At 44.1% G+C, this 17,495-nt stretch overlaps 1 protein-coding gene across 1 annotated transcript in view; it reads right to left on the bottom strand.

Annotated features, from left to right (window-relative positions):
* cacna1ba (calcium channel, voltage-dependent, N type, alpha 1B subunit, a) overlaps nucleotides 1–17,495 on the bottom strand; it is a 387,106-nt gene that overhangs the window by 216,752 nt on the left and 152,859 nt on the right. Inside the window, exons 8-9 of the mRNA XM_074671044.1 lie at nucleotides 1,750–1,865; nucleotides 1,486–1,572 (exon numbers count right to left, since the gene is read on the bottom strand). Coding sequence (XP_074527145.1) covers nucleotides 1,486–1,572; nucleotides 1,750–1,865 — 203 coding nt within the window. The remainder of the gene's footprint in view (nucleotides 1–1,485; nucleotides 1,573–1,749; nucleotides 1,866–17,495) is intronic.

Consider the following 17,495-nt stretch of genomic DNA (forward strand, 5'->3'; position numbering starts at 1 on the left):
CTGATGAGGATGCCTCCTGGACGCCTCCCTGGTGAGGTGTTCAGGGCACGTTCCACCGGGAGGAGACCCCGGGGCAGACCCAGGACACGCTGGAGAGACTACATCTCTCGGCTGGCCTGGGAACGTCTTGGGATCCCCCCGGAAGAGCTGGACGAAGTGGCTAGGGAGAAAGAAGTGTGGGCTTCCCTGCTTAGGCTGCTGCCCCCGCGACCCGACCCCGGATAAGCGGAAGAAAATGGATGAATGGATGGTCTGCTGGACATTACTGGAGGTAACTGGACCTAATTCAAATGAAAATGTAATGAAGAAATTCTATTTTCGATTATTAACTTTAACATGCACAATGTATGACATAATCCAAAAGAAAAGGAAGAGACTATGTTCATTTTCCAACCCACCCTTGGACCAACATAAAAATGATGTCCAGTGTACTGGATAATTAGAATCAGTTCAGCATAGTGTCACACACCTGAAGCAAAATGTATTTGCTTCATTGTATTTTCATTTTCAGGTTTATATTTTTATTTGAATTGTGTCCTAAATCAGCTTCCATAGATTTACAGGACGTGGCTCAAAATTAAACTTTTTTTTTCTTACTGATGTTTTAGAAAGGACTTATTTAGACACTTGCTTTAAGCTGCTGTCTCTTTAAGGCTCTCTGCTCCACAAACTTCCTTCCCTCTGATTGGGTATTCTGCTTTCCCATATGTTAAACATGGATCAAAAGTACTAAAGCTGGATGTTCAGACCGAGTGTTGCAGATTTTTAAACCTCTACATGTTCATATGTTGGAGAAATTCCAGAACCTGTAAGTAAACTGATCAAAACACTGTGTTCTATGAAATGAGAACATAAGAACATTAGATTCTCATGGGATCTTCATGAGATCTTCATGAGACTTGCTGAAATGATGAGGTCATCACATGAGGATCTCCTAACTGGTTTTTGACACTTTGTGGTGGCAGGCCTCTAACACCAAGGTCTGCCCTTAGCTCCACCCTAGTCAGGCCTCCATACGGCTGACCCATCAGAGGGAGGGGGATTTGTGGAGTGGGGAGTCTTAAAGAGACAGCGGCTAAATGAAGAGTATCAGACAGAGGCTAAAAGAAACGTTTTCCCCAAACACAAGAGAGAAAAAAATAGGCTTTTTAGGGGCTTTGAATCATGCGGAACAACTGCAAGGGTACTGGAGGAACAGAATGTAGATTAATAAAAGAACTTTACCCCTCTTTGAGTCAATGATATTGTATTTGTGCCCTCAATTAATCAAGATAAAGTGCCATCCAAAAGGTTTTAGTCATGATGGCTTTAAAAAAAGGAAGTTCTGATGCTGAGTTGTGTACTATCTACCAGACTTCCTGAAGTTAAACTTCCTGTTGTTGTTGTTTTGTTTTTTTATGGACCCTGTAATTAAAAAAAGTCTTTAGATAACTCTGATGTTTGGTTTTTATCTCTATTAAATATCAAGAGGGAGACCATCCTCACCAGAGTTGTGTTGTTTCCTCTTGTACCACACTCCATCCAGAGACTTCTCCTCTGCGTGTTTGTCTTCCTCAGCCAGCATCACCTCCTCTGCAACACAAACACACTCCTGAGTTAAGAGCAGTCAGAACAACTTGTGTCAAAACCAACTGCATTTTTTGTGTGTGTGTGTGTGTGTGTGTGTGTGTGTGTGTGTGTGTGTGTGTGTGTGTGTGTGTGTGTGTGTGTGTGTGTGTGTGTGAGACAGAGAGAGACATAGTGTCTGACCTGCTTTGCAGATCCACTCCAGGTACCCTGTAAGCTCTCTTTCTATCTGCTGTTGTCTGCGGAGCTTCAGGAACTCCTGTCTCTTCTCCACCCGCTCTCTCTCCTTGGCAAACTCCCTGTAGACACACACACACAGATGTTTATTAGATCTGACAGAGCCACACACAGACCCTGAGGCATTCCCCCACTGACAGGTGTGCAGCGGGTGGGCCTCCAGCAGGTTGGAGTGAGTCGGTGTCCTGTCACGTTGTGGGTTATCTGAAGTGTCTGCAGCTGGTGGACATCAGGCTCAAATAGCAAGCCTGAGTCTACAAGAAATAACGGGAGGGCATTTGGCTCAGGGGTTGGAACCAGAGCTACCGATGAGGATGTTTAGTAAGTACCTGTTACCTCTCTCAGAAAATCTCCTTTTCAAGTCAGAGGCAGCTGGTGAGTGAATGCTAGTGATGGGTCATGGGCAAAAGATGCGGCTCTAGGAGTTGATGCTTTGTAGTGAATCAGAAGAGCATGGCAGCCATGCAGCCAATCATAGGATCATACCATTATGGGATAGGGGGGACTCAGTCAGGGATAGCATCTTCCTGCTCAGCAGGGGATACATCAGACAGCAAAGAGGCGAAAAGGACGCCTCAAATACACCAAATACATCTGCAGATGGACTCTATTCCGATGCACCTTGACTGCGTTTGTCAACTTATACCATCTGCATGCTCAGTCTGTCAAGCTGTATGATTGACAGACAGCTGGAGCCACAGACTGAGAAGTTCCTGCTCTTCCCCCTCCATAAGTCTCTCTTCATTCATGTTGGGCTGTAAAACCTCAAACCTGTTGACTCCTGGTCTGGCTCTGCTACTTATGTCTGTTTGTTGTTGAAGTAACGCTAAAACTAACTTTGACACAGTTTTATTTTGTTTTTGAAAGCCACTGGGTGTCTTTAGGTAGTTTCTGGTCATGACTATGGCTTCTTGTCCCGCCCATTTTCCCTACGCTGAATTTATGCGTCACAGCTCTGTGTCCGGCAAAAATAGGATGGCTGGGTACAACCTGCAACATCACAGACCAGCCACGCAGATAGACTGCGTGTGAGCTGACAAATTGACTTGAATGGAAACCTATTTGATCTGTTGCCATGATGGAGCGAAGACACACTGCAGATTTATCTGGTATGTTTCAGCCCCATTTCAAAAAAACCAAGCAGCATCAGTTTAGAAACAGCAAGTACAAGTACAGTGCCTCATTGTTAAATGAAACTAACATGAAGAGCAGGTTCCACCACAAACCTGCACAGACATTAGACGTCAGATCTGTGCGTGGTGCAGTCAGAGGAGAGAGGGGAGACTAGGCTTTAAAAGTGTAGTCAGCCATCGTCTAATCTGTGCTATTTGTCAAAATCGCTGTATTTCTTCTCTCCATCCACAAGATATCATCACTGACAGCATGTTGAACAAAAGTCCGGTTTCAATACACAGCCTTGGCTCTGAATTTCAGCAGGCAAATACTGTGGCTCGGATCGAGCCACCAAAACAGGGTACACCCCCACACACCCAGGGGGCGGATCATACTCATGCCCAAATCAGACAGAGGGGGGAGGGGACGTAGTATGTTGTGTAGTGTGCACAGTTAGCGTAAGAAAGCAGTGGGAACCAACAGTAGCAAAGGCTGAAAAACAGCCCAAAAGGAGGACAGGAGAGCATAAATTGAAAAAGAAGGTCCTTGACCATAACAGAGGGAAGACCCGGGTCAACATTGGTGTGGCTGTCTGATGCAATTTTACAGAGCTGAAAACGGATGGGGATGTTGCCGTCTTTCTGCTGGACAGCTAAGCAAGATTAGCTTTGTGGTGCTTCACAGCACCACAGTAACAGCTGTCAGGCTTTCATCTTATTGTCTAATCTGCCAAAATGTACTGTTGTTGTGATGTTATCAATTATGGCAGACGAGTTGTGACTACTGTTCTCTGACGAGTCAGGGTTAGTTAGCTTTGCTGCTTAGCAGTGTGCTAACCCAGAGTCGGCGTCAGACAAAATTAAACAGGGGGGCATTATGACAGGTGCAGTGGGGCACAAATTCTTGTTCATTCCTGGATTCATAACCATTGTGTAAAGTTCTAATTCACATATAAAAGGCACTGTACCACAACAAAAGCCACGTCCCTCCCTCTCTTTTCTCTCCCTCTGGTGCGCACACAACCATGCGCCTTTGGCGCACCAAGATAAGAGTGAACATCAAACACCGTTCAACAATCAAAGAACCATGAAACCCAAGCAATAGTAGCGAGCTTAAGATAGAAAGACCTTTAAAACAGCTGGAGCCGGCGAGTGTTGCAGCTAAATCTCCTGAGGACAGCGTCCTCCCACTCCATCGAACATCTGGGGGTCAAGTCTCTTTCAAAGGCAAGCTCAACAACCTGGGCCTTTCTATTGTGGAGCATCGCACGTCTTTGATCAGAAAATACTTATATATCTAAATATGATAATATCTTTTGCTACAACACTATTAACACTCGTCACACTACTACTACTTTCAAAGAAATAAATAAGGCTTCACGTATTATAGCGAACTGACCCACGAGCGTTCACTGGTCCAGCCTCCACCATATTGGTCAGCTACGCAGTTTCTACAGTCATTTCCATGACCATGCACATCCATCATCTATTGAACATGGAGCCAGGGGTGGGGTATGAAGGGAGAGGCGGGTCTAAATTTGTTTATCAACAACCTCTGTGAGAATTGAACACGTTAAAACCTGACTAGTTTGTTAATTACCCCATGTGAAAGTCTAAGCGTTTGACCAAGGGATTTATATTGGGGGCAATAAGGCAGACAGGGGATAGCTTTAACAGTAGGGGGTCAGTTTGAGAAAGTGTAAACCCCCTCTGGAGTTTGGACATGTGCTTTTTTAAACCTTAACAAATGTTGTTCATTGACAAGGGTACAGGGCAGGTGTCCTGTGGAATATTTATCACCTCAGCTTGAACTGTATGTAAGCTAAGACAACCTCTCTGTCTGAAAAGTACACCTAGCAGAGGTCTTTTCTCCATGCTGCATGTGAATTAAAGGAAATGATTCATAACACTGTAATTTTGTAATCCTTACTTTTATCTTGAGTGCAAGAGGAAAAATTCCCCTGACACCTCTCCACTCGTTTTCTCCCAGGCCACTGACTACACCTTTAAACAGTTTGACTGAACTATCAAACAGAGCAAATTAACACAATTAGGGAAGTGCGAGGCTTTTCACAAACACACTAATTGCAAAAGAGTTTATCAATGCACAGATCATTCATATTTACCAGGTGAGAGTACAATGTGGGGCTACTAATGATACTGAATAAAGAGCTGTTTGGGGGCTGAATGTGCTGGATTTTCTTTTGGGGCCGAGCCAAAAATACCAGCTCCCTGAAAAGTGCTAAGCTTGATGAATGCAGCAGGAAACATTCTGGAAAACCCAGTGGATAACTCCTTATTTTGAGAAAAAAAAGCTACAGGAACATAAATGGATGAGTTTGTAATAATAAAGTCTTCTCCTTATGGAACCAGTCAGTTGGAAGTTTTAACAGCTTATTTCTTTGTCCTATCCTCAGAGACACTGCACAGAAGACCTTAGACTGATCCTTAATGTCAAATTTCTGAGAGCAGCTGTCTGAAAATGCTCTCCCACCACTGAATTTCAGCCTTTACCTGCTGCATTCCTGCGTCAGAAACACCTCTTCATCACACATACACACCTTTCACTTGCCAGCTGAGGAAGGAAACACTCTACCTCGAGTCAAAACAAACATATTCAGCGTTTGTGTGTTTCAGTGATGCAGAGGAGTTGTGTGAAACTGATAAATAAACCTGCAGCTGCACGGGGGACTCTGCCTTTCAAGACACATCCTGTCTGTGAGGTGACTCAGCAGCTACGAGTGGCTGACACACTTCACAGGACAGAGAAAACATGTCAGGATGTTTCTGACGGACACACTGCTCCACACCTACTTGAGTATAAAGCTTATTGGTATTCATAGACAGAAAAAGGAGAGAGTGCTGGTTCCGTATTTATTATGTAAGTATTTATGTTAATATGTCATCATTATTGCTGTTAGGAATCTGTAAAAGCTTCTTTTGTTTCCACTGCTTTGCTTCAGGGCATGTCATGCAAATGATAAGCTGAGATAAGGCGAGGAGATGTGGGAGAAGAAAAAGAAGGAAAATAGAAGTGGAGAGAGAGAGAAGACTGTTGAAATAACAGAGCAAGGGATCTCCAGTCCACCCCCACCGCACTGTGGTTGGTGCGTCTCCCACACAGCAGAGGGGGAAGCTCTGCTCTGCATTGCAGTGTCTGTCTGCCTGTTTTCCAGTGTGTGTGTGTGTGTGTTTGTGTGTGTGTGTGTGTGTGTGTGTGTGTGTGTGTGTGTGTGTGTGTGTGTGTGTGTGTGTCAGGTGTGTGTGTGTGTGTGTGTGTAGTGTGTTGGCGCTGAGTTTGTAAACATGGGGACACAGTGACAGAGAGGATTTCCAAGTGTTGTAGCATCTTTCACACACACACACACACACACACACACACATACACACACACACACACACACACACACACACACACACACACACACACACACACACACACACACACACATACACACACAAAATCATACTCTAACATATGCCAGCATGAGCACAAACATAAACATTACACAAAGCCACAGTAACTGAGGGGATTACATCACACAGCCACAGAACACACAGCTCCGTCTCCCATGTGGAAATCTCCACAATGAGCTGCTTTGGTAACATTTCTGTTTGCAGATACAGTTCATTATGACACAACAGCCTCCAGAGCACCATGCACACAGACACTACAACATGTTTTTAATACAGAGTAATCCAGTTCAGCCCCCTTATTAGCTCCTCTGTTTTAAGAACTCTCTGTGGGTATCTTGTAGTGTCAACATGAAGGGCAAACATGAAGTGTCAAAAATGCTCAGTGCAACAAACAATAATAAGTTCTCGAACTTTTATTAGTCATGTACCTCTTTCGATGTGTTTTTTTTCTGCCAAGTACCCCCTAACAAGCACAAAGCAGTTTTGGATGGAAAAAAAAGAACATAGCACTGTACTCTTAGTGTCTATTGAATATAACATTAAATTTATGAAGTTAAACTTATTTTGGATTCAAACATTGATTAAATAAATGGTGATAAAGGAATTTTGCTTGGTTGCTATTTTTTGAATATACATCTTTGAATCTTGCGTACCCCCTGGAGTGCCATTGCGTAACTCCAGGGGTACACGTACCCCCATTTGAGAACCACTGATCTAGTTGATAATAACATTGTTAGGTGCAGGAATTCATTAAAACACGTTTTTGTGAGATGTTGAGTTTCTGGTTCTTAGTGGTTGCTCATTGCCACAACTCTCTCTTCCTTGTCTCCTTCTTTTATTTTTATTTTTTTTCTTCCCTTTGTAATCTCTTTGTATTTGGAGCCTGTCATTACTGTTTATGTCTCATTTGTTGGTCATAGACACCAATCTGGTTACATCTGCAGTGGTGTTTGTTTCTGTGTTTGTCCGGGATCTGTGGTGATCCCTGTGGACTGTGTGGGGCCCACTCTCATTCCTTTTCCCTGTGTGGATTCTTGTGCTTTCCCGTGCCTGCTCTCCACGCAGCTGTTCTTCGTTCTGCAAACAAGGGCGCCAGCTCCTAAGCCCTCTGGAAAGGGAGGACCGGTGTCAGTGGATTCCAGTGCTAAATGTAGTATATGGATAGAATATCTTGATCAATTTCTGGCTTTAGTCTATGTGTTTCTCAAGTTTACCTGTACCTTACGTGTATGTGTCTCTTCTTTTTCAGTGCATCCTCCAGAGACTCCTGCAGCACAGGATTACCTGCACTCAGCCAACACTCTCTTTCTGCCTCAAACCGGAACTCATTCAGCTCCACCTGCTCAGTTACAAAAAAACTCCTTTAACACTGCTCCTTGCCTCAGTCTTGCTTCTGGGTTTGTGTATAACAAGGTGGTTAACCAAACTGTCACAGGGTCCCAGTGTAACCATGATTGCATTGTTCACACACAAGATTTCAGCTGTTAGCAGCCTTTTGGCTTGATGCTAACTGGTGCCAGACCTGATGTTCCCTGCAGTCTGAGGAGAAAGAGGTGAGGAAAACGTGCTGGTGCTTCACTGTGAGCTAAGGAGAGACTATGTGGACCTGTCCTTCCAGCCATTGTGATGGGGAAAGCCAGTTCTGTCTCCAGTAAAATGGACCAGCTAGCAGTTCAAACCCGGCACCAGAGGAAATACCAGAGGGCAGAGCATAGCATCATGCTATTTACAGAGACATGGCTAACAGAGCCCAGTCCTGGGCTGTCCTCTGGACCCTGTGGAGGTGTGACTGGAAGGAGAATGATGGCCAAGCTGTCACCTCTTATGGATACATATCCCAACCCTTTCTGAAGATGTCTTACTTTTGTAATGCTTAACATGTACGTATTTTTTCCTAGGTTACTCTTATTTTCCATTTGATATATTTTGACTGTAATGTTTTCTACTTGTATATCTTATCTCTCTCTCAATATGTATATATATATATATATATATATATATATATATATATATATATATATATATATATATATATATATATAAATGTATATATATATATATATATGTGTGTGTGTGTGTGTGTGTGTGTGTGTGTGTGTGTGTGTATATGTATGTATGTATGTATGTATGTATATATATATATATATATATATATATATATATATATATATATATATATATATATATATATATATATATATATATATATATATATAAATATTAGGGATGCACGATATTGGATTTTTGCCGATATCCGATACGCAGATATATCGAAACCCCTTTTGGCTGATACCGATAACACAAGTTCGTTTGTTTTTTTCACTGTTAAGTAGTAAAGCTCGTGGCTTATTCCCTTCTCTCTGTGTGTAGCTGCATTTCCATTACACCATATTGCAAATTAAAGTGATACTTCTGAAGTGTCCATAAAGTACAGTTGGGCCCTGCCGGTGTTTATATTACAAAGAGAACTGTGCGCAACTTGAGTAAAGTAAGGCATAATGTCTGACCACATGCTGCACTGGTGGTGATGCTGATTCATGAACATTAGTGTTTTTATTCTCTGGTCAAACAGTTGGCCTTAGTCATATATATATGTATATATATATATATATATATATATATATATATATATATATATATATATATATATATATATATATATAGATAGATAGATATATATAGATATATATATACATATGATCAGTCACAGACGCAGTCAGTGTCTGGTTGGTGGTCAATGGGAGCTTTCTGACGATCAGCCAAGTTTAAATGAGTCCTTGAACTTGCTTCCAATCACTGTATTATTGGAAAATCCCAAATAAAAAAGAGGCTACCTTTCTTTCTGATTTTACCTGCATTGCCACCCCATCTGGCTCCCTCAGGCTTTTCTCCTCTCTCCACCTCTCTGTGCCCTTAGCACCATGGGGAGCACAGTTTTCAGTCACTCTGCCCCCGTTTCACTCCAAACCTTGCAGAGCAGGTGGACCCAAAATATATATATATATATATATATATATATATATATATATATATATAGAACACGATGCCTTGCCACAGACTCCACAACTTCCACAGTGGTGAGATATCTTGGTATGGGCAAGCTGTCCGACTGTATCTATGGAATGAAAGGTAAGGTTGGCAATTCCCTCAGACGTTTATACTCTTATTTAGCTGAAATTTGGATGGATTTACAAATGGGACCCACCTGAAGACAGTAGACGAGTTGACTTTATGATAACACTGGCGATGGATGAAAAAATATAGCCGAAATGAGCGATTTTGCAGAGATTATGTCCCGCGCTGAAGCTCCCTTGCCGTGGTTGGATCTAAATAACTTCTGAAGGACTCCGAGCTGCACGATGTTTGTCTGAGTGAGTATATGAGCATGCACACACCTACAAATAAGGTCCAAGTGTCAAAAAACTGGAGTTGCCCTTTAAGCAGTCTAGCTCTGCTGGCCATTTTGAGAACATTGGTAAAATCTCTGGAAAAAACACCTGGTTGGTGCGACAGGGTCACAGATCATTTTCTTGAAAAGGAACGGAGGGTTCAATTTACGTTGAAATAAATAAACAAATTAATGATGTAGGCCGGAAAAAAATGAGCTTCCCCTCCTTGACTGACCAGCAGCTGCCACTGGTTTCCACAGTGGAACAACCCACTCTACACTTCCTCGCTGAAGTCAAAGGACGCTCAGCGTCCGACTGTGTTAAAGCGCTGAGATGCTGCGGGGATGAATGAGAAGGAGGTCGAAAGAATTCCTGGTACATCCTGAAGAGATTCACTCAGTTGCGTTTTATTTATTTACTTAATTGTATTGTGATTGTAATTCCATTATTTGACTTGTGACTTTCTGAGCTCCTTCTATATATTTTTACAATGCCTAATTGAATATTTGTTAACAATGTGTTCTCTGTTACACTATTTCATGTTTAAATAATAAATGGCAGGACATTATACATTTACAACAAACGTAATAATTTGGAATGTTACCTTTTAATGTTATATATTGATACATGTAATATATACTAATATATATAATATATTGCTAGGCGCCACCCTGTTGGCTTTGGCTGCCTTTTGCAGCAGCTCTCTCTTTTTTGTCTGTTTCTTGTAATTTTTTTGTCTCTTTTTTGTCATCTTTGGATCATTACTTTGTATGGTTCATTGTTGGTCATGGACACCAAACTTTTTGTGGCTTCAGTGATATTTTTACCACTTTTCTCCTGTGTTTGTCTGGAGATCCTACATGTAACCATGGCCACATTGTTTACATGTGAACAGCAGTTAGCAGCCTGTAGCATGTCAATGCAAGCTGGTGTAACGCCTGATGTTCTCCCACAAGGTGAGGAGAAGGAGATGAGGATGACATGCTGGTTCTCAGATGTGAGCTAAGAAGTGATGACATGGACCTGTCCTTCCATCCATCATTATTGGGAACATAAGATCTATCTCCAATAAGATGGACGAGCTAGCTGTGCTAACCCAGCAACAGAGGGAATACCAGGGGGCAGAGTAGCATCATGCTATTCACAGACAATGCTAACAGAGCTAACATCAGACAGTTGGAAGAGCTTCACCTGCTGTGAGCAGACAGGATACAGAAGACAGAGATGGAGCATGACTGAAGAAGCTCAGTCCTGGACCCTGTGCAGGTGGAAACTGGCTGAACTGGACAATGATGGACAAGCTGTCATCATCTATTTTCTTATGGACCTTTTTGCACTTTCTATACACTTTCTTACTTTTGTTTTCTTAAATGCTGCTGTGACTTCAATTTCATTGTACTTGTCACAATGACAAAGTTCTGTTCTATTCTATCCTATTCTATGGAGGTGTATGCATATTAAGTATTTCTGAAGTTTCAAAGGTGGGTAAATTATTTAATTCTACTCCACTACAGCCCTGTCACATCTCAAGATATTTTCATGCAAAACTGGGAATCTGGACATGTAGGGTTATTTGTGTTAATGCCTCAATTATTCATAAGTCTGCAGTGCTATAGACACATCTCACAGTGTAAGGATTTTAACATGTAGCCTAATATGAAGTACTCTACCCATTTAGAATATGGCTTGCTAAACACTACATGTCCCATCAACACAATGTTATGAGTGAGTAAGCTGCCTGTTAAAAAATGGCTGCCCTCTGACTCTGTTGACCAGGCATCTAGTGTTCTATGTATATCTATGGGTGGGCCTGCCTGATTCAGTTTCTGAAATTCTGTAGATCCATCTTGCCAGGCTCCATTGACCAACAATTTCACTCAGCTAAATTCTGATCGCCCCAACCAGGGAAGAGCTGCGGGAGCTGCGGGAGTGACAAGCAAACGTGACATCAGCAGACTTTCGTACTTGACAGCGTTCGTTTGATTTTTAAGTTGACTTGGCAAAAACTGCAGCAGTCACCTAGCCCCATTATCGAAGCTGTTTCTAGACTTCCTGTAGTTGTTCATCTATTGTTTCTTAGTAATGGCGCACATAAGCATACCGTGGCTTGATGTGGATTGGTCTGTGGTGAGTGTGCCAATCAGAACGGTCGTCCAATCACCAGCTGCTAATTTTTTCTGAAGGTCCCACCTCCAAAAACAAATCCAAAGAGCTGCTAACCAGATGGACTATTGAGATATTTCCACGTGAAACTGTTCGTCTGCCGTGTCAGGTCAACTCATTCCCACCTCACATTACAAACATGGACTCGCTTGCTCTATTTAAATCTAAACTCAAAACCCATCTGTTTCAAACTGGATTCTCCTCTCCCACCTTTAGACAATGACATGCCCCCTGCATGCTTTTGCTAGACAGCAACAGTGACCCACCACCTCCACAGTAACAGTAAAACCACCTGACAACCTCTATGCAGAGAGCAGGAAATGGAGAGGACAAGACAACAGCCGAGGAGTCGACTCAAGGCGACCTGCCTTCAGGAGTGTTTGTCAGCTCTTTGTTACAGCCAATGGGAACGTGAAGAAGCCTTGTCATGATAACAGCTCCACTCTTGCACAAACTCTTTTTACTGTTACGTTTTCAGTAAAGATTGCAAGATCTTTACAAGACTAGCTGGAATGATGAGGTCATCACATAAGGATCTCCTAACTGGTTCAAGACATGTTGTAGGGGCTTGCCTCAGACACTTAAATCTACCCATAGCTCCAGCTCTGAGAGGGCTGGCCAATCAGAGGGAAGCCAAGAGAGTCTGGCTGCAGACCTCACTTCTCAATCCCTTCAAACTCATCCCTCGAGCTCCTAGCCTCATTTCAAAATAAAATCACCGGCTACCTAAAAGATCTACCATTGAGTTTAAAATCCTTTATATAACCAAAGCTCTTTATGGTAATGAACCATCCTGTCAAGAGCCCATGGTGCCAAATTTCCCCTCTAGATCCCTGAGCTCCTATCAAACAGCCTGCTGGTCGTACCTACTGTCTAAAAGTAGTCTGGGAGGTGGAACCTCTATTTAACAGGTTCCTCTTTGAAAAAGCTTATAGTTGAGCAGAGACCGACGCATGCCGCTGTGACCGAACTCCCGCGAGACTGAGCGAGATCCAACATGGCAGCCCGCTGCTAGACAGACAGTAAATAAGCTTTTTGATTCCCTCTTTTTCTCCTCTTTTTCCACACACCTAACTACTCCCTTTTATACCTCTGATTACTTCTGATTTCTGCCTCACTGGAACGGATGTCGGACCTGGTCCAACTGGAGGACTTCATCCAAGATAAGTACGACAATCTCTGCAACATGGGTCGCTCACAAAAATCTAAGAAGCCCCGTACACAGGACTCACCCTGTAATCTACCGACTCTTCGCCGGTCACAGCACCACAAACGCGCTGCTGCACCGAGGTGAGTGAAATACTACTCTCAATCGATAGTAAGTTCACTAACCTGGATGCGAGAATCGGCATAATCGAGGCTCTCCACCAAGAATTCCAACACCTCCGCCACAATCTGGAATTCACACAGAACCAGATAGAGAAAATAACCCAGGAAAATAAGGACCTGCAAAACTCGGTGTCCACCATGGCCACTGAGCTCGTAACAGTCCAGACACAACTAGCAACTGTTACTGCCAAAAATAAACAGATGAGAGAGAGCATTCTGGACCTGCAGGCTCGTAGTGTGAGAGACAATCTTGTTTTTTCTGGAATCCCCGAGTCGCCCAGTGACAAACCCGAGGAGCTGGTTAAAGACTTCATGGTCAGACGCCTCAAACTTTCACCTGAGACCGTCAAAAACATCACCTTTCATCGGGTGCACCGCATGGGACAGAAGCGTACGGACGCCACTAGAGCCCGGCCCATGGTCGCAAAATTTGAACATTTTAAACAAAAAGAACTGGTCCAGCGACAAGGCAGGCAGCTGAGAGGGACGGACTACGGACTGAATGACCAGTATCCACCTGAGATTGTCTGCAGACGTAAGGTACTTCTCTCAATTGGCAAACAGAAGATCAGCGAAGGTAAGAGAGCGGCCCTCTCGGTTGATAAACTGTACAGTGATGGTGAGTTGTTTAAAGATAGGGACATCACCCCCTGGCTGTTCTGAACTTAGACCTCACTCTCAACACCACCACCCCCTCCACTAACCCCCCACACTCTCTTTTTTAATCACCTCCCTCTGAATGCTTCTATATCTTAACTGTTTCACAGTTTATTCATTCACAGCCCAGACCCCCCCCCCCCCCCTCTCTCCATCTCCCTCTCTTTCTCTCTCTCACACACTACCGATATAGATACAGACCAAACTTGGTTTATCATATTTATTTATCCTTTTTGCTCACCAGTCTCGGTATCCTGCACCATAATGTCATTTTGCTCTGTTGCTTGTTTTGTTGTTATTTTGCCCCCCCCCCCCCCCCAACTGTTCGTTTTGTTGTTTGTGTTTTTAATTGTTCTGCTCCATCTCCATCATCTGTGGCCTGATGTTCGGGAGCCACTTTGCGCTGCTCCCTGCTCCCACTTGTCGCTGCAGGTTGGGACCGGCCCTCACTGGCCTAGCCCCTTAATTTGCACTTCACTACTCACACATTGCACTCTTGTATATATCTGCACTCTGGGGCACACACACAACACTTTTCTATTTTTTTTAATGCAACACAACATCGACATGCCTGGGGCATGCAGAAGGGGGGGGGCGATGGGCTCCCACTCGAACTATTTTCCCCAGTTTTAATGCACCACACTACACTTAGAGCAGCACCCAGTCATGGTGGAGGGTTAATGTATCTTTGTCTGGGAACAGAGATACATAATAGTAGGGGGGGACAGGGAGTGCTTTCACTGCTTCAGGCTTGGTACAGCTGGTGGGGTCCGGCCTTTTTCTGACTGTGGCTCTGTGCTGGGAAGCAGTCTCCATCCATGGGGGTGGTGGCGGTGGTCTCCGGTGGCGTCTGGGCTCCGGGGCCCGTGGGTGGGGACCTGGGGCGGTGCCTGGGCCCTGTTGGATTGTTCGCTCCCCTGTGGCCTGTGGTGCTGGATTCATCGGCCTGTCACTCGCTGGGGACCTAGGCGTCAGTGGCTGCCTGCGGGTCGCTGCTCTGAGCGGGTGGATCGGGGTCTTCCTTGGTGCTTGGGCAGCGGCCTCTGGCGCTCGCCTCTGCCTTAGCTCGCCTCTGCCTTAGCTTATCTGGGGGGCGGGACCGTGCCGCGATCTCACCACTGCGCTCACGCTGTCCGTCCCACCTGGCCTTGCTGCGGGTGCTGCCTGTGCCCCCCTCCTGGGGGGGCCTGGCCCTGGGGTATTGGCTCCCAGGGGGCTGGGGGCCTCGGGCCTGCTGCGGGGTGGATGACTGGTGGGTGGGGGTGTGTGCTGTCTGCGGGGGGGCTGCTGCCCTGAGTACCCTGGTGTTTTCCCCCGGCGCCCTTGATGGGTCGGGTTGGTGCCTCCTTGGCTCCTGGGGCTGTATTTGGATCCTGTGGCTCTGGGGGGCGTGTGGTGGGTCTCGGGTGCCCTGGTGGCTCTGGGGGGGCCCTTGGCCGTGCTCTCCCTGGGTATGGGCGGCTACTTCGGTATTTGGTGACCACCTGACACGCATGTGTGTATAGAACACTCAAGCTCCTGTTGAGACTAAATGTAAAGAAGTGATTGGTCCCGTCAGAACATGCTGAGTTGGCAGTCACACGCATCTTCTCACGTCCTATGTCTCCTCCATATCTCACCACTAAGGGTTCACCCCCCTTTTTTATCAAGACTACACATCTCTGGTGTCTCTGGTTTCTTACAGCCTTTACTTCCAGTATGGATTTAGATCAGCACAGCACTTGGACTACTATCTAAACTAACCATAATACCTGTTTGTTCCCCTCCCAGTTGTCTTGTATTGGCTTGTCTTGTCTTGTCCTGTCTTGTCTGTCACTGTTTCCCCTTGTTTCACACTGTGGTGTGGCACAGCCCTACCCTTCAGCTCACATCAGGGGTTAAATAAAGTTTTATATGATGGAGTAGCTTAAAGGGAGGGCTGGTGATGGTCACTATAGCAGTGAATCATATTCACATCTCTCTCACTGCTAGAAAAAAAATGCATTTGTCTTTACAATGCTGCCACTGGACACAGTGCTCAGCTGTAAAGATAATGCAGACAAAGGAAAAAAGAAAAAAAACATAGAAAAAGCTTACAGTTACCACTGGATCAGGCCTAGACCTGTATAGTTGTCATAAAATGACAGGGGCTGACTCGAGGCATGACATTTTGGGAGATTGGTTTTATTTCCCAGCTCCACAAATGGAGAAAAAAGAATTGTTAGGCAAAAGTGTAGAAAGACCACTACTACCAGTATGAAAAGAAATACAAAAGTCCATCTACCTCCAGGAAGTCTTAGTTCTCCATTTACCCCGAACAGATTTCAAGTTTTATAATAAATCCACACGTTCCTGTTGTTTAGACTATTGTAATGCCCTGCTCTCTGGTCTTCCCAAAAAGAACATACACAATTTACAATTATTGCAAAACTCAGCCGCACGAGTGCTGATGAGGACCAGAGGGCGGGAGCACATTACGCCTGTTTTAAAATCGCTGCATTGGCTCCCCGTGCGTTTCAGGATCGATTTTAAGGTTCTCTTATTAGTTTTTAAGTGTCTTAACGGTCTTGGCCCATCTTATCTATCTGAAATACTTTTACCCTATCAACCCTCGCGGACCCTGAGGTCCTCCGGTGCTGGTCTTTTAACAATACCTCAAGTTAGAACTAAAACTCACGGGGAGGCGGCATTCTATTATTATGGTCCCCGATTGTGGAATAGCCTCCCGGAGAGCCTCAGGGGCGCAGAGAATGTTGATATTTTTAAAAAGAGGCTCAAGACCCATCTTTTTAATCAGGCTTTTAACTAACTAGATTAACCTAATTTTATGCTTACCCCTATTTTTACCCTTTTTTATTATTACTCTACTTTATACTTTTATTATTAATTCTGTTTTGTTTATTTATTTATTTATTTATTACATTAGTTTATCCTGTTCTATTATGTTGTTTCATTTCAATGTTGTTTGATGTTTATGTTAGGATAAAGATTTATTTAATCTCTACTGTTTTATTCCTTCAGTTTTAGCTTCTAGACCTTTTATCTCATTCTACTATTTTAGTCCCTCGGTTTTCCAGTGTTTCCTCCTGGGGGCCTGCCACACCGGGAGCAGATTCTGGCCCACTGATTGGGGCGCTGACCCTCCTGGTCTGCGCAGCCCCCAAAGGTAGCTTTTTCCTCACCTCAGATCTTGGTGCCCAGCCATGTCTCCTCATCAACAGCCTGTCTATGTGTGTGTGTGTGTGTGTGTGTGTGTGTGTGTGTGTGTGTGTGTGTGTGTGTGTGCGTGTGTGTGTGCGTGCGTGTATGTTTGTGTGTGCCGGTATGCATGTCTATGTATGTGCGTGGGTGTTACCGGGTTGCAATGGGTATATTTGTGGGGGTGGGAGGTTTGGGGTTTTAATGGTATTCCTTTGTCTTTGTTTGTTTGTTTTTTTTGTTTGTTTGGTCTTCCCTTTTGTTTTTATCCTCTGTGAGGCACTTTGTGTTGCACAAGCATGAAAAGTGCCATACAAATAAAATAAAGTTGAAAGTTGAAAGTTAAAGTTAAGAGTAAAACCTGTACCTATCTGTGTTTAATCAAAGCCTTCATTTGTTCAGCCTGTGATAAGAAATTAATTTAAAGCTGACTTAAGTTGTTGAGGTT

The sequence above is a fragment of the Halichoeres trimaculatus genome, unplaced genomic scaffold (genome assembly GCF_033239565.1).
Source record: "Halichoeres trimaculatus isolate MK-OKI-2021-1 unplaced genomic scaffold, fHalTri1.1 fHalTri1_scaffold_5, whole genome shotgun sequence".
Classification (NCBI taxonomy): domain Eukaryota; kingdom Metazoa; phylum Chordata; class Actinopteri; order Labriformes; family Labridae; genus Halichoeres; species Halichoeres trimaculatus.